The following is a 21,167-nucleotide window of genomic DNA, read 5'->3' as shown; positions in this document are numbered from 1 at the left end:
AATCAGAACTTGGGCCTTGAATGTTGAGCCATCTCTTGTCTTTCTTCTCCATGATCATCTTTGTTTTTCTCTCTCACTGAAGACAGTGGTGTTTTAATAGGTGTTGTCAAGGAAACACTCTAACAGGATCAGATTCAAGCTGAAAATTGAAGAAACGGTACAAATTAAGCAGACAGCCTGGGAAAGTCATTTCAGGCACAGTGCAAGTAAGCATGCCTGGCAAAATAAAGGAAAAGGCAAGGACAATAGGAAAAGATCTGCAGGTGGCATCTAGGGGAACATCTTTACCGTGATATGTAGCTTGAGTTGTCTGTAATAACTCGTTGCAAAACGTTGCAACAGCGAAACGTTGCAATTCCAACTTCCCACCTCCACTTAGCAAGAGGACTCCCCAGGATTTCTTAGCTAACTAGTGAATAATTTATGGAAACTGTTTTGTGCAAAAATGAAAAGAAGGTAAAGCCTACTCCATATACTGGGGACACTGGGGGGAATTCCAGAGCCCATTCTCCCAGCCGGCCGGGCTGGACGGGAAAGAGCTGCGGCTGCGCAGAAGCGCCGCCGGCCCGCGGAACCGGGGGGCCCGCCCCATCCCCCGGCGGGCGGGGCCAGGCCGAGCCCGCAGCGGCTTCCTGTCCCTTCAACCAGTCTTGGGGAGCCTGGCGCGTCGCAAAGAGTCGCGGTGGAGCTTCCCTGCGGTCCTGGCGCTCTGCGGTGCCAGGTCCTGCTGCGCGGGGAGATGTCGGCTGCAGTTCTGGCGGAGCCCTTGGGTCCTCCTAGCAGCTTCGCGAAGCGGGTCCTGGTGACCGGGGGTGCTGGTTTCATGTAGGTAACTGCGGCGCTGGCCGACAGCAGCCCCCAGAGACCCCAAACTGTTCCTGCGGTTCTGCTTGTCCTTGGCGGCTTGGAACCAGCTCTGGGGGTCTGATGCGCGCGCGGGGGGGTGGGTCTCTTAATGCACGATGGGGATCATCCTGCCTTCTCCAGCCTGCGCAGACGTGATTGCTCTAAACTGCAACTTCTTGGAAACACCTCCCTCCCTCCAGCAAAAGTGCTGAGCTTCTCCCCGCCCTCAGGTCTGGCGCGACAGGGACCTGTCACTCTTCTGAATGCGCTCTCCCTGCGCTCAGCTGCACCCCGAGGGTCCCAAACCCTAGTCTGCACCCTGCCCTTCCCCACCAAAATACACAGGCCTTGTGCTTCCAGGCGCCCATACCCGGTTTTGGATTATAAAGAGGGCATTCATTTGTTCAGCAGACTTAATCCTCTGTTGGAGCGTTGACGTGTCCTACACCCAGGCCTTCCTGCCCTCTCACACCCGTAATCAGCAAGTCCTGGCTCACTCTCCGAGGTGACTGCTACTGCTCAGTCTGAGCCCTTGTAACTGTCTTCTTGTGCCCAGACTGCTGCTGTCCACTCCCATTTCGTTCAAGTCTGAGCCTCACCCAGAAGTCAGTGTTTATTCAGTAAATCTGTGAGTGGAGTTTTGCTCCAGTGATCCCTGTGAGACTGGGAATAAATATATAGGAGACTCTCAAGTGCATGGAACCCTTATTTTCCAACTGGTCCTGCTGTCTACCCCTGGCTTTTCTGTGTCAGCCACATAGATCCTGGCGGTTCCTGTCTGGAGGCCTTTGCATTTACTTCCCCTTGGCTTAGGCTGTTTGCATCACCGGTTGAGTTGTTTACTACATTGACTATTCCCAGAGGACTTACCTGACCACCCCATCCAAAATAGCCCCTCTTCCCAGGAACACCTTAGTCTGCTCTTAGCACGCACCTAATCGTACATGTGTGTTTTCTTGCTTATTGCCTGCACCCCTCACTCTGGAATGTGAATAGGATGAACCCAGAGACTTCTCTTCCCTCAGTGCCCAGAAGAATGCCAGGTGCATTGTATAAAGGTGCTCAGCAATTGTTAAGTGATTGAATGCAAGAGCAACAAGCTGGAGATTCCCCTAATGTCTAGAGGAAGGAGGAATGGAGAATTTCTTTATGAATGCATTAAATCACCTCTTCTATGGAAACTTTTCACTGAGTGAGAAAAGGGGCATGGACTTGAAAAGGTGGTGGTCCTTGAGTGCTGGTCCAGGAAAGGTCTAGAAAATGCTATGAATGGGCTACCAGGTACAAACTGAGTTCATAATATGGCCCTTGTTCCTGGGCACCCTGCTTTTTAGGTGTATATGATAAAAGCTGAGCCGATCCGGAGCTGTGCCTCTCCTTCTGCTTTGGGGTACTCTGAAACCCATAACTGCTTATGGATATCCAGCTCAGGATGGTTAGCCTCAGCAGCCTAGCTAAAGCTAAGACTCCTCTGAAGGTTCTGATTGACACCAATTCTCCCACCATGAGAAAGCAATTGCAGCAGTTTACTATGAACACAGACAACTCCTGTTTCACTAACTTTTACATAATTATACTTAGAGTTTCTGAAAAGGCCATTATAGGTTCAGAAGAGTTGCACTGACTACCTGCATTCTATTCATCTGCTTTTTTTGCACACCCAAAGCATCCACAACAGCACCATTTGGTTCAGCCAATTTTTTTTCTTATACCCAGGATCATACATTCACACTTCTGCAGAGTAAGATTATCTATGGGCACTGTTGAGAACATTGGTGAAAACTGGGGATGGGCACATATTTGGCTATTTTTTTTTTTTTTTTGGAAAATCAAATACGTGACAGTTTAGGAAGACATTCAAGAACTTCAGGCTAAGGTTAAAATTTCCTACTAATAAGGGAACCTTTTCTTACAGTGCATCACATGTGATTGTCTCTTTAGTGGAAGATTATCCAAACTATATGATCATAAATCTAGACAAGGTGAGTTTTATGAATGTGAACTTTATGCATTAAAACTTAATTACATTTTAAAAAAGTATTATAATCTTGTTATGCTGATATTTTAGTTGGTTATTCAGTTTTTTAATTTTTTTTAATAAGTCAGGGGCCTATAGCCATGTGTTCATACTGTATTTAATTTTATATGAAGTGTTTTGAAACTTTTTTCATTTATTATGGTAGCTCATAAAGTAAATATTTTTTAAAAGTGCAGCATTTTCAACAATTTTCACTCTTAATAAATTTAATATTTACTGTAATCTTATAATTATTAAAAAATTTTGGCATTGTGATACTCTGATTATTTATTATTTGATTATTCAATTTTATAATTGCCACCTCCTGAAAAAATCACATATTTTTTAAAATTAAAATATGATTTATTTAGTTTTAAGAACTTCTCTGTAATAACTGGTCTCCCGGAGTGTTTTACAGCCATGATTGGTAATTTCTGAATATTTTTTAGTTTAAACACAAAGTGCAAATAGTTATGTTAATTTCATAAAATGTAATAGTAAAAATATAAAGGCAAAGAATAATCCTAAGTCTTATGAATTTTTGTGACTGTCATGGACAGTCCTTTTTCCCCCACCTATACAACAATTGTTAACTCAGGAACAGATGTGACGAATTATAATATGCTAACATAGTGATTATCTTCAATCACTAGTAAGTTTTCAGTAAGATTATGGTAAACTTCTAGCCACCAGCAGCTGGAGGCAAATCTGGGCAGGAAAACCTTTTAAAGAAGAGGTTTACGGCATTTTTCATTTTTGCACAATGATTGCATTTTCATCTTGGTTCTAGTCCCCATACAATTCCCACCCCCCTAGTTTTGATGGAAAATGATGTAAAAATATATAAAATAAAAGTGCTCACCAAAAAAATCACTTCCAAATATATCTAATTTTGCATTGTTTTTCTTCAAGAGGGTCCCCTTCCCACCCCTGCCCTAAAGGTGAAAAAAAAAAAAAAAAGAAGTTTACGAAAAGTAATTTTTTGTATTTGGGAAAAGTAACAGTTCCATGTGGTTTTTTTTTTTTTTTTTTTTGAAGCTGTCAGGAACTAGTTAAACTACAAAAGGTAATTGCTTTAAGAAGACAGGTTCTTTTATTACAGGCTCTATTATTATCAAAATATTACTTTTTGTGTTGTTTCTCCCAACCCTTTCTTATTTTAAGCTGGATTACTGTGCAAGTTTGAAGAATCTTGAAACAATTTCTGACAAACAAAACTACAAATTTATACAGGTATGAAAGTTTCCTTATAGTTATAAAATTATTATATTGTACCTCACTAGTCAATAAGAGATTGTATCTTTCTATTTCACGAGTTTATGTGACATGAACTTGGAAAGCACACTTAGTAAAGACCCTTTCGTTTCTGGGTGTAGCCTGGGCGCTAAGAACCCGGCCTTGGGGCTGGCACTGTGTAGAGCGCCACATGTGATTTTTGGTACCTTCGCAGATCTGAGTAGCTGATTGAACTTACATGCTTTCTGATGTTTATATCCTGACTAGTTGTTTTTAAAATGGACTTGCTGGAATTTAAAGAGATTAGTATAAATTGTGCTGTTACTCAGAAAGACCAGCTACTAGCCAAACATTCCACCGCACAGCCCATGGGAAAGTTTCCCTAGGACCGTTGATTGGTGAGCTCTGGCAGGCTGATTCTTCTTAACCAGTCTTTTCTTTTTTTTATAAGCCAAACTTTAATAAAATTAATCTTACTGGAATTTCATATTTAAAGAATCTATTGATAAGTAACATTTAATCATTTCTAATTTATTTTATAAATTTAGTCTTTTACATATTATTTGCTTACCATAGAACAAGCCTTGGCAACACACAGACATTTCATATGGCAAGGGATGAAGTAGAATTTTTTTGTTGCTCCAAAAGTAAAAAGATGTTTTTTAGCATCCTCACCACTCTTAGAGTAGTCCAAAGTATAAAGCAAAGAAGGAGGTCATAATTTGCAAAGGGATGTTTTAATGTCAAATGAAAGTATCCTATGATTTATGGGGTTTTTTAAGTCTATCAACTTTCTTTTTAAACACACATTTTGAAGACTATTTTAAGCAACCACTTCATAATTCTCTTCTCCTTTATGAAGGACTTCTTCCATCACTAAAGAATTGTTCCAAAAACATATTTTTGGAAGAATTAAATGTAATGTAGCATCAAAGCTACTCAGAAGTTTGCTTAGTTGTGGTGAAGTACAGTTTTAAAAGTGTCATTCCACTTGTTACACTTTAAATATACTTCAATAATGGTTATCTCAAAATTTTTAAAATATATTTAAATTTTTCCTGTTAATATACTAACCTTCAGTTGGCACAAATATTATAAGAAACTAATACCATTCTCAGTAGTTAGTACTCAATAAAACATCATTTTAGCTACTTACTGGCAAAATATATTTTAAATGAAATATCTTATCACCTAAGATGCTAGAGAAAAACACCATGCTTACATATATAGTTGGATTTTTAAGATATTCTCTATTAAACCAAGGTGATTGGAAGAGGAATTTATTCATTTTTTTCTTGTTCTTTTTTGTTCATATACTAAATGGTGATGATGAATGTGAGTGCTCAATGAAATTTACATTTTTTTCATTTTTAATATAGGGTGACATATGTGATTCTCACTTTGTAAAACTGCTTTTCGAAACAGAGAAAATAGATATAGTCCTACATTTTGCTGCACAAACACATGTAGGTAAGCATTCTTTCATGTTACAGTTTTGATGGGCAGTTTTCCTTCCCAGTCGTTAACTAGTCTAAACCAAATTCTAGTAATGGGTTTGAATGAGGAGGTACTTAACATACATCGTTGGAAGAGCACATTCTACCAGAAAAACAAGACATGGTCACTGTCATTGAGATACTTGGTGCTTTGCAGATCATATTTAGGGAGAGGTAAATTTTAACGTTATTTTAAAACTTTTTATTTTAGCCCAATTCAGGGTAGTGATTACTTCTGGGGAAATAGGCCTTCAACTGTATCTTTTTGGGTTCTTTTGCTTAATCTGGGTTATGTTGGATACACACTTGAATATTATATTATTACCTATACTGTTTTATGCATGGAAGGTATTTTCTAATAATTTTGTCTAACATTTTCTATAGTGAAATGTAGCACATATTCAGAAGAATTTAGAAGTAAAGTAAGAAGTAAAGTGTGAATATCCATGTAGCTATCACCTATACAAAAAATAGAATGTTGCTAAACTCTCTAGTGATAGTGTTCCCACTGCCTTATTGCTTCATTTTAAAGTTAAAATTGCCCTTGATTTTCTCTACAGTTTCACAGTGTATGTATTTATCTCTAAAGACTGTATTACTGGGTTTTAAAGTTTTTGCCAAATTTCCCTTCTTAGGGATTATAAGTGTTTTTGCATTCCCATTACCAATATATAAAGTATCTTTTCCCCAAGATCCTCACCAATAGAACATAATGTCATCTATGAGTTTTTAAAGATTTATTTTTATTTATTTATGCATACAAGAACTGGGGCGTAGACCGGAGGTGTGGGGGTATGTGAGAGGATTCACCAGAGACAGAGTCGGGAGAAGAATTGGTGGATCGACTGAAATACACTGCTGAGGGGAGCAGCAGGCAAACAGGAAAGGTCTGCTGCACCATGTGGGTCAGTTCTCTGGGTAGGAATCAAACTTGTGCTTCAGTGGCTGCTGATAGCTTGATAGTGCTGAAACTTAACCCCTTGTGCCACCAGGGAGTTCTCCATCTATGAGTTTTGAATTTGAATTTCTATATTATAATTTAAGTTCAGCATCTTAAACTTAAGGATCTTTTGTATATTTTCATCTAAATTATGTGTTTATGTCTCCTACCAATTTTAACATAGGCCTGTTCCTTTTATTTTGTATAATTTCTTTATAGATTAAAAAAGATACATTTGTCCCTAACAAATTCAAATATTTTTCTCAGTTTTCCACTTCTCTTTTTACTTTGCCCATATGTATATATGTATGTTGTGTATACATACACATATATGTAAACCATGCAAGAATTTTTTTTTCTTTTTTTTTTTCTTTTTTTAGTTTTTTTTTTTTATAGAGGCATGTTTTATTTATTTATTTGTTTGTTTGTTTGTTTTTGTTTATACAAGCACTGGGTACAGTCAGAAGCGCGGGAGGGTGAGAGAATTCACCAGAGCCAGAGCGGGGAGCAGAGCAGGCAGAAGGACCGAAGTACACTGCTGAGGGGAGCAGCGGGCGGCAGGAGAGGTCTGCGCGCCATGTGGGACCCTCCTCCGGTGGCCGGGGAGCAGCCGGGGATCGAACTGGCGCCGCAGAGGCCGTGGGCAGCGTCGCAACCCAGCGCTCAACCGCTGCGCCACCGGGGAGGCCCCCATGCAAGAATTTTTACGTAGTCGAATTTATCAATTTTTTTCCTTTTGCTTCTGGATTGTGAATCAGTTAGAGAAGTTCCCCCACCCCCAGATTAAGCTGAATCAATTCCTTAAAATGAATTTATTTTTAAATAATTTATCCAGCATTTATTGTTATTTTCAGCCATCATAGTTCAACCTGAAAAGTCAAGCCCTTGTTAACAGACACAAGCAATTTCCATTTTTAAAAAAACAATTTTAGAACATTTAAAATATAGATGTATCATTTATTCTTTTTTTCTTTTCTGAATAAAAAGAAGAGTATTCCTGCACATTTAGCATTGATTGTTCTCTATGGTCTAAGAATGTGTGTTATGTAACTTGGGCTTGAGGAAATCATAAGCAGCAATGTGTTTGTGTGTTGTTTTAAAAACTCCTGTGTGGTGAGTGGGAGGTGAGCCTCACCCCGAGGCTATCATTTGGTCTTTGTTTTATTCCTGGCTTGAATTGTTCTAGCTTTTCCTTCTTTTTTTCAGATCGTTCATTTGTACGTGCCTTTGAGTTTACCTACGTCAATGTTTACGGCACTCATGTTATGGTAAGTGCTGCGCATGAAGCCAGAGTGGAGAAATTTATATACGTCAGCACAGACGAAGTCTATGGGGGCAGCTTGGATCAGGTAAGCTTAGAAAAATTTCCTTTCACCTGTTCACCACAGGCCATGACTCAAGGGCCACATCCTCTCACTGGATCCCCCCTGGAGCTTTTTCCATCTTATAATTGTTGTCACCAGTGGGACTCTCCAGAGTGTCACGCAGTTGTATCTTCTGTTCAGTAAAATGATGCCACCCCAACTGAGGAACAGCAGCCTGCTCTGGGTAGAGCTGGACAGGGCGGGACTGATAATATTTTGCAGGAAAGCAGCAGATCTCAGCTTTTTAGCTGAGCCTTACTTGATGACTGTCACTCGTGGGGCCAAAGTACTTCTGAGTTAGGCCACCAGGTACTCCCCTCACCTTTCTCTTGCACTCAAAAAAAAAGTACACTGGTACGTCGAGGACTAAGTGTGAAATGACTGTCGAAACTGGAATCTGTTCTCTCTTTTTAATCATTTTTAAATTTTATACTTTGTGTCCAAAAAGATGGGTCCATTCACCAGTTTCTATTTTTCATAGTGTTTGCAGCAACCTTATTCTGTTTTATCTTTCCTCTGTCCGCCCATCCTTCCATCCATCCATCCATCCATCCATCCATCCAGCCATCCATCTAAACCCAAACACCTACATAATGAAAAAAACACTCACACAGAAAGTCCTCACATAACATTATCAGCAGATTCTCAGAAACAGTAGCTTTAAAGGAAACAGCATATAATGAAAGCAGGTCTTTCAACAGCCTTGTTTAACTAGACATGGGTTGAGCTGTATTTTTCCTTATCAAAGTTGTAGCAAAATGACATTGAACATAACATTATTCAAGGACCTCCTATAGTTTGAAAGACTTAGAATGAGAACAAGCAGACCCCAAACACTTCTCCTCAGTCCCACCTCTGAGAAGCAACTGTTTTCAACTTTCTTTGCAGTTTTTAATCAGGTAAACTTCTTCCTTCTCAGACCCTACATCAGATCTGACACAGCAACAGAATAATTTTAAAAATATAAGTCAGATTATGACCTTACTCTGCTTAAAACTTGATCATGTTTTGACAGTAGACCTTCAAGGGTCTACATGTCCTAGCCTCCCTTCTGCCTCAGGGCCTTTGCACGAGCTCTTCTTTCTGCCTGCCTGGTAGAGTTTGGTGAATTTTAAAGAAGTTAGTTTATATCAAATGCCTAGAAAAATGCCAGTCACATTTTTCAGTATTTCTTACTGTATTTCATACTGTAAGAATTTCAGTATTTCTTTAAAATGTAAAGAGATTATAGTGATTAACCTTTCAAATTTGTGACATATTTTCTGATTTTTCTACTTCAGAAGTATGCATAATACTGATTTTAAAAATATATCTTTTTAAAATTAGGAATTTGATGAATCTTCCCCCAAACAGCCTACAAATCCTTATGCATCATCTAAAGCAGCTGCTGAATGTTTTGTACAGTCTTACTGGGAACGATATCAGGTAGGAACTGATTTCAGAAACTCTTGAGTCATTTTTCTTTGGATGTAGGAATTAGCACTCCAAGTTAGCATTAGCAGCATTTCATTTTTAGAGTAGAAGCCATAGATTAAGAAAAGTTATAGGTTAAGAATTAAAACAAACTGATTTCCTATATATGTGGGAAAAGTTAGAGCTGCTGCTTCCTGTTTAGGTTTGTCGTTTAAAGAGATGATTTCTTAAGATTTTTTTTCTTCCTACTTTACTCATAGTGGTGTCACAGCTATAGTGAAAACCCCTGTTAGGATGTCTTGCTTCCCAGACTCCTGTGAGTGAATGAGGGAGGGAGATTCCTTTAGGGTGGTCTTCACCCCAATATTCAGCTCTCTTAGCTCCTCATGAAGGGGAGGTGGAGTCACCCCAAGTGGCTCTGATATTGTCAGTGGGGGAACATTACCCACTACGAATCTCCAAATCGTATCCCCTACATTTAACTTCCCACCAATCTTTTGACATGTTGTGACAGGATCAGAAAGGTAAGCTGAGGAATTAACAAAAATTCTCTCACCTTCTGTGTCCTGGCAGCACAGTCCTTCCCTTTTTATGGTAACTGTCTTTATTTGTAAGCGTTGGTATAACAGAGAGAGCCCACTCGAAGTGCAACACCAGGTCAGACCTAGAATCTTAGAGGGGGTCTGTGAAATTACCAGGTGCAAGAGTCCTCATTCCTTATCAGACTTACAAACCGTCTCCTTCTGTATAGATGCGCCTGTGCCCCACTGAAGAGGCTATTCCTCTTCTTATTTTTGGAAACTCTTTTTACCTAAATCACATCCTCACCTGTCTTTTGGAACCTGACATTAGAGAAACAATCCCTCTGCTTCTGTCTTTAACATGTGTGGAATTCTCTTGCTTCTGTCTTTAACATGTGTGGAATTCTCTTTTTTCCCCATTATAATTAATTTTTATTTTCTTACATGGTTGTAGTCCTCATAGTTCTCCCACCACCAGGTCACGCGTGAGTCATCACCATAATGCCTTGTGTTCTTCCCGCCTCTGTTTTGACCCCTGCTTCTCCCTCCTTTGCTGGATGCCTCAGATCTATGGTCAGCTTGCTAGTTTTGACTTTTTTCTTGATCTTTTGTTTAGTTTCTTTATATTCCACATATAAATGAGGCCATCCAATATTTATCTTCTCCCTTCTGACTTATTTCGACTAGCACAATCCCTTCCAGCTCCATTCATGTTGTTGCAAATGGCATGGATTTGTCTTTTTTGATTGCTGAGTAATATTCCATTATATAGATATACCACATCTTTTTGATCCATTTGTCTATTTTGGAGCATTCGGGTTGTTTCTTGGCTATTGTAAATAGTGCTGCAATAAACATATGAGTGCAGGTTTCCTTCTGAATTAGTGTTTTTGTGTCCTTTGAATAGATTCCTAGGGGAGGAAATTGTTGGATCATATGGTAGATCCATTTTTGGTGTTCTGAGGAACTTCTAACACGTGTGGAATTCTTTAGCCAAAAAGTGCCCATACCTGATAATTGTCTGTCTCTGGATAAGCATTGTTATTGGGCCTTTCATGATCTTAATGTCAAATCCTCTTTAAGTTTCCAGTTGTCATCACAAGAAGCAGTAATGTCTATGGACCACATCAGTATCCAGAAAAGGTACATTTTACTTCTGAATCCATAATGTACTTTAGTGATTGTAACTTCTCATCATTGAGAGTAATTGCTCTTCAGTTATTAGTCCAGGATAACCTGTGTCATAAATATGCATACTTGTATGTGCTCTGTAGCCCACATTCAGGTCTCATCAGGGACAGCGCCAAGACTTGAGTGTAAGCTCCCACTCCATACTCCCAGCTGGCATGACCTTCGACTCTTTGAGTACTCTTTAACTTGGGGGGTAACGATATACTTAGAAAGGAGTTTGAAGGACCCGTGAGATGATACCATGATAATACACACAATGATGCCTTGTACTTGGTGGGATCCTAAAGTGCAGGTAGCGAAAAACAAACATCATTAAAAAGTGGAAAATGTTGAGTCCAATTTTAAGAAACTATCACTCTTTCTGCTTAATTCAGAGACTGGATTTTTTACTTCCCGGCTGGCTGCATTGATCTCTTGGCCCACAGGGAAGAGCCTTATGATCCACTGGTTATTAGTAGTTACTTTGCTTAACATCTGGAGTATCTTTAACAGGTCTACTGTACATTTAGATATTTCTTATTTTGCCTTGTTTAACAAATTTCTTTGACTCCAGGGCACTGGAATTGATTTTTTACTGATTTCACAGCAGTGATTGAATAGGTGCTATGGATAAAGTACTAATAGATGTGATTCCTGCCCTGATAACATGGTCAACACAGAAGTGAGCTTTGTGTTGAGCGCAAACTGTTCGTGGAAACGTATTCTGAATTTTTCCACTATGTTGTTTTATTTTCATATTTGCCTAGCACATCATTTGTTTCTTTTGGAAATAAGAAGCTCTCTTAGAGTTCCTTACTTATCAAAAGTATGGTTGTTTTTTTCTTGAACTCTTGATAAAAATTAGTATTCATAGATCTATATTTCTTATATTGCTTTTGGATTCATATTAATGTGAAATTCCATTAAAAGTGAAATTCCAAAGTCTGAAGTAATATTTACATGTTCTTATAGGTTATTCCAAAATTTATATCTTTACTACAACACAACAGGAAATGGTATGTTATCGTTTACCTTTGTACTCATGTTTTTCTGGCATGTTGATAGTATTTGGTGACAGTCTTTTTTGCAAATCATAAAGTCTTAAAGATGGAAAGCATGAATTGAATGTCCTAACAAATTTTAGAGTGCTTTCTACAATCACTGTAATCGGTTTTTTAAATAGTTATAGCCTCTAGTTCATCTTTATAATTTACTTGCAAAGATAGTTTCAAGTCTCAAACAATCTATCCCAGAACTTTAACTTATGACATTAAAATTTGACATGTATCTTTATAGAATTCTACTTTTTCAAATGATTTATTTAGTTCCTAGGACTGTAGAAGTTTCTTCAAAGTAAATTTAAGATATAAACTTGACAAATATTCTTGGGGTCACTTCTATGTTTGCCACTTCCCTACTGAATGCCCTCAGAAAGTGTGGAGATGGCTTAAAAATTATGGATATGTTTAAGAAAAGTTACAAGAATTTGTGTTTTCACTAAAAGATTTCTAGGATGCCATGGGAATTGTCTTCTCTGGATTTGGGAAAGCATCCTTTTTTACACATTATGATTCCTTTTCATTTGATCTTTTTAGCTGCATTCATGGATCTGGGCTTCAGACAAGAAATTTCCTTTATACTACTGATGTAGTGGAAGCATTTCTCACTGTTCTCAAAAAGGGGAAGCCAGGAGAAATTTATAACATTGGAACCAATTTTGAAATGTCCGTTGTCCAGCTTGCCAAGGAGCTGATACAACTGGTGGGTGTCTCTTGTGAAAGGGCAGTAGTTTCAAATTGTCACAGAATCAGCAGTGGACAATCCACTCAAATGAAAAGTGCACAAGTGAAAAATGAACTTTGAGAATGTTTATATCATGTTTATGTTAAGATACTTCCTTTTTTGAAGTTATAGCACTACTCACTTAGTAACAACTTTTCAGGGAAAAAATTCCTAATACATTTAAGCATTCAGACCCATCCTAAGACCCTCCTCAGTTTTAGAAATATAAAATGATGTGTCTTAGGCTCAAAGAACAATGATATATAAATGACTATACTTATGAGAGTTTGTAGGTATCAGGAATCGTCAATTATAAATCTCAGGCAGGTTGAAAGGGAGACTGAGTATGTGAAGATGCTTCCTTATACGCTCCTCACGGAACACTGCACTCTCCAAATTATGGGTTTTCCACGCCAAGCAATTCTCAGATACCAGCAGGGTGTCCTGCAATTTCATGCAATTCTGACATTACCTAGAGAAATTGTTAGATCCTGCAGATTAAGGGGTCTGTCCCACGAGACCATCCTCTCTTCTGGTCCCAATAGTGAGGCCGGGCTGCCACCTGGGATTCTGACCCACTCGATGCAAAAGTCTGTTAGACTCTTTCTGGAAAGCAGATTACTTACTAGAGTGTACCACTTTTTTTTTTTTAATAAAGAATATAACTTAGGAATTCCTAAGTGGAGGAGATGCATAGGGCAAGTATTCAGCAACCTAGAAGCTTCTCCCAGTCCATTCTCTTGGGTTTCCATGGAGGCTTCATTAAGTGGGTATTGTTGATCAAATCATTGACTAAGGGAGGAATTCCTGTATGCTTCCCATTATATATCAAAAGTATGTATTTTTTTTAACATAAATCATTATATCACCCTGAGTGATAACCAAAAATCCCCAAATTTTCATTTTCTACCATATTTTATATAGATACTGTGTATTCTGAGCCTTAGGTGGAACTGAAATGATAAAGTATAGAAAGCATCATTAAAATGCTGTTCAGTAAGCTGTCTCCCCAGCTTTGAGGAGATTGCTTTTGTCTTTTGATTCAGCCACTGGGTGCCATTGCTATTCTCTGTCTTATGTACAGTTTGACTCAAAATCCTTCTCCCTTTTGACAGATCAAAGAGACCAATTCAGATTCTGAAATGGAAAACTGGGTTGATTATGTTCATGACAGGTGTGTCACAAGTTAAAGCATTGGTGGGGGGAGGGAGCTGTGTAATCTCAGCTACTGATAACATTGTATAAGTTATATAACTTTCGGACTCAACAAGAAACTAGTTCCTCTCTCTTGAATTTTCTGCTAAAGTATTTTTTTTATAATTATAAATGTCATAAGAATAATGTATGGTCTTATTACTTACCAGCTATGTGGCTTAATCAGTGTTGATTCTTTATTATAGAAATAGTAACCTGGGAATAATATTTTGTTTATAAAAGTATTTTAAGGCTCTGCATTCATACACAGATGGTGGTTGAAATAAAAAAATGATAAGGCACAGAGAGGGCTAGTCATCTGGGATTAATGTATCACAATGTATCATAATAGATTGTGTTAATAACAATATATAAGGTACATATAGTTTAATATATGCTTTATTTTACAAATTTTCTGTAATAAGCATGTCATCAGGCAGAAACTTTTTACCAAAAAAATTGATTTATGATAAAGATGCATAACACTCATCATTTCTCTTAGTATTGAAATCTGTAAATACATATATCCATGATGTCACTTTCAATCTGTTTTGTTTTCCAAGACCTACCAATGACATGAGGTATCCAATGAAGTCAGAAAAAATACATGGCTTAGGGTGGAGACCTAAAGTGCCTTGGAAAGAAGGAATAAAGAAAACAAGTATGTGCTGAATTGATCATTTGGGTGGAGGAGGGATTCAGAAAAATGTAAAAGAAAAGTAAATTATTTTCAGAATTCTACAAATTCAGCAGAATATTATGATTAATCATTTTGACTTTCAAATTGTTACATCAAATGCATTTCTATTAAAAGCAGTAGTAGTGGAGGTCCCAAGCATCTTCAGTTTCAAAATTCTGATCACTCTTCCTGTGTTACTAGCATTTATCAGAGTTAAATTTCATTGATTCTTAGCTGTACATTATTTTGCGTCTTTTTACATCCTGGAAAGGTTTGTGTTTTATGATTACCTTTGTCTTATAATTACTATTGCAGCTTTTCTAGTTTCTTAGTGCTGTGTTAAGTAATGGCCCATCTTAAGTGGCTAGAGTTGATGAAATAAACAGAATTGAGTCTCTGAGTGTCTTGAGTTTTTTAATATTGAAGCGGGTAGGAGAATCATTTAGTATGTGCCGAAATATAAGTATGTAAAATGTTTTTGTATAAATGTTAATTTAGAAATTCAAGTTCAAACTATAAAGTATTTGTGCTGAATTTTAAAAATTCAATTCAATTATGTTTTAATTGAATTTGTTTTTTAACTAAAAAACTTTACTGATAGTATAGTGACATAAAATAATTCTGTACATTAACAGATAGAAGCTCACATCATCTCGTATTCCTATACTCAGTGTTGCTACGGTTACATGAACAAACTGCTACACTTTTTCTCTATAACTTTAAAATCAGTACAGATGATTTATCTCCTATCTCCCTTCCTCCTGATTTCTTAAAACTAGAATGGCCTAAACACTTAATACCAGCAAATTTCTTATTGAAGGGCCTTTGAATTTAAAAAGAAAAAACAATAGTTGATTTTAATGCTAAGTTTTCTTCTAGATTACTTCATTAGTTAGATCAAAATCAAGTTTTTTTGTCATTAGGCAGCTCTTGCCTGCTAATTAACTGATGACAAGCCTTTCTTTACTTAGCAGGAATGCGGTAAAGTGTTGGCAAACTGATGTTTAGTTTTTTGACTTCTGTCTCTTGTTTTTTCCTATCAGTTGAATGGTACAGTGAGAATTTTCACAACTGGAAAAATGCAGAGAAGGCGCTAGAACCCTTTCCAGTCTGACCTAGCACCTGTAGTCGGGACAGTTTTCAGAGAAAGAACCTTACCCTACCTCGGCAAGTGAAGCGAAATCAAGGGACTGAATGGCGTGTCCTCTCTTCATTCCGAATCAGAATCATGACTTCTGTAAAACTGAAAAGCAGAATGCCTCAATCCTGAGAAGAGTTTTAATACTGGCATCGGATTTAAGTATTGAAATCTTTCCAGAAGACTTTTCTGGGAAAATTAGGGCCAGGAGGTAGAGAAAGATCCTCCCTGAGGCTGGGGTTGGGGAAGGAAGGTCTCTCAGCTCCGAGGCCAAGGACACAAGGTCAGTTCAAAGCTGGGTAGATGAAGGATTTCCTTGGGGATCTCACTCAGCTTGCAAACTTCCCACTGCCCAGAAAGTCTCTTTGTAAATAATATAGGATAAGTACTGTGCCTTAATTCATCTTTTTGTAAGGTCTGATGTTGTTTTGTTTATAAAAATGGAGCAAAGTGGAAGCCTGTCTAAGCACTTTTTTTTTTTTTTTGTGGGACACTCACCGGCAGCTGGGGAGCGAACCGGTGCTGCAGAGGCGGCAGCGGGCAACCTCGCAGCCCAGCACTCAACCACGGCGCCACCAGAGGAGGCCCTGTCTAAGCACTTTTTAACTTTTGATAATTTCGTTAATAATTTTTTTAAATGATGCTGTTTTTCATTTTCTCAAAATCAGTCACTGAACTATATATAAAAGTAACCATGTATCAGAGGAGTTTTATCATGTATGTACTGGTTAAAATTATTTATAAAATTATCAGTATTTTAATGTAATTTAATGTAGAATAGAACTTTTTTAAATGTATGTTTTTATTTTGCTTTTGAAAAATTTTTTAAATACTTGATCATGTATTTTTTTTATTTTATTTTATTTTATTTTTTTATAGAGGCATGTTTTATTTATTTATTTATTTGTTTGTTTGCTTGTTTATACATGCACTGGGTACAGTCAGAAGCGCGGGAGGGTGAGAGAATTCACCAGAGCGAGGAGCAGAGCAGGCAGAAGCGAAGTACACTGCTGAGGGGAGCAGCGGGCGGCAGGAGAGGTCTGCGCCATGTGGGACCCTCCTCTGGTGGCCGGGGAGCAGCCGGGGATTGAACCGGCGCTGCAGAGGCTGCGGGCAGCTTCGCAACCCAGTGCTCAACCGCTGCGCCACCGGGGAGGCCCTGATCATGTATTTTTTATTCCTCTCTCCCCTAATGACTTGAAGATCATTTGAAGAAGTAATTGACTGCATTGAGAAAGGGAAATACTTGACCTCACAGAAGTCCCCGGTGCTATGGAAGGTGGATACCGTGACATTCTGCAGGGCACTCAGGACATCCCCTCTTTGGAGACCAGAACCAGTTAACATATTCCCGAAGGAAAGTTGTAAGCAGCATTTTTTATTTGATTTTTTTTTAAATAACAAGCTCCACTTTGAAGGAAAATCAAAGCGCTGCCTCTAATATTGCCCTTTGGCCTTTTGCTGTGGGGAAGGAGCCTCGGGTTCCTTAGCTCCCTGTATAGACTTTCAACCTTTCAACAAAGCCACTTACTCTCCGTCCAACACCTTACTCTCCCCACCCTCCTTGTTCACCTTCCATAGCGCCTGGACTCCTGTGAGGTCAGGTATCCCAATGTAGAGCTTCCAAGAAGAATTTTCGGAATAACATGTGACTTATGTCTAAAGGACCAACTAAAGTTAGTAGAGGACATATTCTCTACTGAGGATGATTCTAGACAGAAGGTATAGTAAATGGTATGTTCAGAGAACTTCAGTCACATACCTCTAGACACTCATTCTCAAAAGCTGTCCCCAGTTCATTAGGATTATGTAAATAGAAACTGTAATGAAAGGCCACTTCACCCTTATTAGGATGGCTATTATCTATAAAAGAAAAAATAAGTGTTTGGTAAAGATGTGCAGAAATTGGGTCCCTGTGCGCCATTGGTGGGGATGTAGAATGGTGTACCACTGTGGAAAATGATATGGCAGGGTCTCAAAAATTGAACATAGCATTACCGTGTGATCCAGAAATTCCGCTTCTAGGTATTCACCTAAAGCAGGTGAAAGTGGGCAGTTGCTGTTTGTGCACCCATGTTCATGGCAGCCTTAGTCATAACAGCCAGAAGTGGAAACAACCCAAATGTACTTTTATAGAGGAATGGATAAATAAGGTGGGTATATACAAATAATGGAATATTGTGATTTCTCTTATGTGAGGCAGCTAGAGCAGCAAATTCATAGAGACAGAAGGTAGAATAGACGTTTCCCAGGGGCTGTAGGCAGAATTCACAAGGGGAAAGTGGAGAGGAGAGCCGGTTACTATTGAATGGGTACAGAGTTTCTGTTTGGGATCATAAAATAGTTTTGAAAGTAGGTAAGACCAACATTGAACCACACTGTGAATGTATTTAATGTCAGTGAATTTTACATTTGAAAGTAGTTCAAATGGTCAGTTTTAGGTTGTGTCTATTTTACAACAATAATTTTTTTTATTTGAATGTTTTAATTATGTTTAATAAATGCATGTTCATTCTCAGCTTTATGTTTAGATGCCTATGGATTTGGGCAATGAGGTCTTTATTTTTTTTCCTTTTTATTTATTTTTACATTTATGATTTTTTTAATTTAAATTTTATTTTTATATTCCCCATACAATTACAACCCCCTTATTTTGACCCCAAGCCCTCCTTTCCCCCCCACCCCCCATAGAGTGTCTCTGGTTCATAGTTACAACAATAATTTTTACTATGTGTCCCTAGACCAGAGTATCCATGTCACTGGTTAGAAATCAGAGAAACTGACTGTGGGCCCAGTAATTCTGATGCACCCTAATGCCTGAGAAACTCTATATTGTGATAAGAGATGAGGTAGGTGACATGAGATGAGAGGAGTGAGGTGGTAAGGTCATGGGGGGCCACGTCTGCCCCCCAAAAATGCTTGGACCTCTTCCTGCCGGCAGAGCTAACTTAGGATTTTAAGGAAGAAATTGATATCAGTAGATTTGTGGAATTTTCTATTTCCTGATTTCAAAATTATCTGTGCTCATTGTAGAAAGCTCAGAAAACTGAATCAATAATATAATGAAAATCATCCATGCTCTGCCACTGGAAGATAACCCCATTCATTTATTTCTTAGAGCATATACCTACATTTTTTGAAACCAAATATGGGATCATAATGGACATACTGTTTCAGAGTCTGCTTTTTTTCACTAAGTAATATATCATGAATGTTACGAGATCTTTTGCCATTTTTACTGACTCCAGAATTATGTTTCTGATAGCTTATTCTGGCAACAGCATGAAAGATGAATTTAAGGAAGGCAAGATTGAGCTCCTGCAGGTATCCAAGTTATGAAGCTGTTGCAGTAAATCAAGCTGGTGGTGACAAGGCCTAACACACAGCACTATAAACAGGGTAGTGTTGGGGACAGATGGGCAAATTCTTTAGATTAAAAAACTTGTTGATTGATTATACATGGGAGGTGCACTTTCTTGACTTCATCGCTATTGAATTGGAAAGACTAGAGGATAGTAAATTATATTTGCAAAACGTTGAGCTTTAGAGATCTGTGGTATTCCTGAGTGGGGGTATCTAACTAAAACGTGGATGGGAGGGTTCACTGTTCAACATGCAGAGATACATATTTGGGAGTTAAATGGTGATTACCAACTGAGTGTGGATAAAATCCTCCCCCCAGGAGAGCACACAAAATGCCGGGGTTGATGGTGGATGGCACAATTCACAGACCAGCCATAAGAAGTACCAAGTTCCAAGTTCCAGGCAGATGAGATTAAAAAAAAAAAAAAAAGATCAGGGCAGTGGACTAGAACAGGAGGAAATAATACCGCAGATGTCAAGGGGTAGACATTCAGTAACAAGCAGGAGGCCAGCTGAAGTTCAGTAGTAGGGAGACTTAAATAGCCCCTGTTGGCTTTAGCAATGTACAAGCAAATTTTCTAGAGTCATTTAGTGGAATCTAAGAGCTGGTTTTGGTTTTGTTTTCTTTGTCCGTTTGTTTTGTCTCATTATCTGCCACATAGAATGAAATCATATGGTATTTGTCTTTCTCTGTCTAGTTTCCCTTAGCAGCATCCCCTCAAGGGCCATTCATGTTGTCAAGAACATCAGGATTTCATGGTTTTTTTTTTAAAGATTTATTTATTTATGCATACAAGAACTGGTGTGCAAGCCAGAGGTGCCGGGTGTGTGTGTGTGTGTGTGTGTGTGTGTGTGTGTGTGATAGAGAGAGAGAGAGAGAGAAAGAGAGAGAGGATTCACCAGAGAGTGGGGAGCTGAACAGGAGGATTGACTGAAATACACTGCTGAGGGGAGCAGCGGGTGAGTCAGGAGAGGTCTGCTGTGCCATGTGGGTAGCTCCCTCGCCTGGGAGGGAACTCAGGCCATAATGGTGCTAGCACTGAATCTTAACCCCGAGACCACCAGCAGGCCCTTATTCCTCTTCATTTGTCTCTGCCTCTCTTCCTCTCTCCACATGCACATACTCTGTCCATCCCCCCTCCCTTGCTGTTTCACACACCACTGTTTGACTGCATAAGACTCATTCCTAGAAATTCAAACTTGAAGAAAGAAGTAAACCAGGTTTTTTTTGAGGGGGTGGGAAAGTAAACCAGTTTTGCAAGTACTGATTTCCTTTATGTTTTTCTGCTTAGGCGGACTAATCTTTTTTTTTAAGATTCACTTATTTATGCATACAAGAACTAGGGTACAGGCCACCAGGGAGGTCCCATAGACTGATCTTTAATCCTCACTTGGTGCTTCTTTGTAGACATTTCTGTGTTTTGAATACTTGTTCCTTGATCTTTTTTGAGTTTTAATAGTCAATATTCCTAATACAGTTGTGTTTACAACTAAACTATGTTTTAATTGACACACTCTTAAAAAGATGAGTTTTACTCAATGGTGGACAATATTCTTTTTTATCAATATAATCTTTATTTCTTAAATTCAGAGAGTGGAAAGCTCCTTTTTCCTGACAATAGGTCAATTTTAAGGGACAAAAGAAGCAACTGTCATCTGAGGTCTTGATTGTTTATTACTGGGAAGCCCAATTAAATGTATAGTAACAATTCTCTGCTTATTCCCTCATCTATTGACATTGAATGAAACATTGCATTGTCCACATAATGAAGGCAGCCATGAGACTTAACCATAGAACTCTAAGAGGAGTGCACATTTCAGATTTGAATTCTGAATAAAAATTATAGAGACCAGAAATATTAAATAAAATAAGCCAAACAAGCTCTTGAGGAACACTTTCTATTTCCAGCAAATTTTAAAGCTTTGGTTAAATGGTTCTGGAGTCCTGCCCTTCATATTTTTAAAAATAAAATTACCTTAGGAATAACAAAGCGGTTTTTCTTTGAGG

General features: G+C 38.4%; 1 protein-coding gene across 1 annotated transcript; it reads left to right on the top strand.

The window, feature by feature from the left end:
- Positions 1-739: 739 nt before the first annotated feature.
- Positions 740-15,772, top strand: TGDS (TDP-glucose 4,6-dehydratase; the record flags this gene model as incomplete). Its single annotated transcript, XM_084234579.1, has 12 exons — positions 740-825; positions 2,762-2,828; positions 4,028-4,096; positions 5,479-5,569; positions 7,742-7,884; positions 9,226-9,324; positions 10,917-10,976; positions 11,976-12,019; positions 12,599-12,764; positions 13,901-13,959; positions 14,543-14,640; positions 15,702-15,772. 12 exons carry the CDS (start codon positions 740-742, stop codon positions 15,770-15,772), a joined length of 1,053 nt encoding a protein of 350 aa, XP_084090705.1.
- Between the last annotated feature and the right edge of the window lie 5,395 nt (positions 15,773-21,167).

Source organism: Talpa europaea (assembly GCF_964194135.1).
Source record: "Talpa europaea genome assembly, chromosome: 6".
Classification (NCBI taxonomy): domain Eukaryota; kingdom Metazoa; phylum Chordata; class Mammalia; order Eulipotyphla; family Talpidae; genus Talpa; species Talpa europaea.
This window is presented reverse-complemented; position numbering and strand designations above follow the sequence as displayed.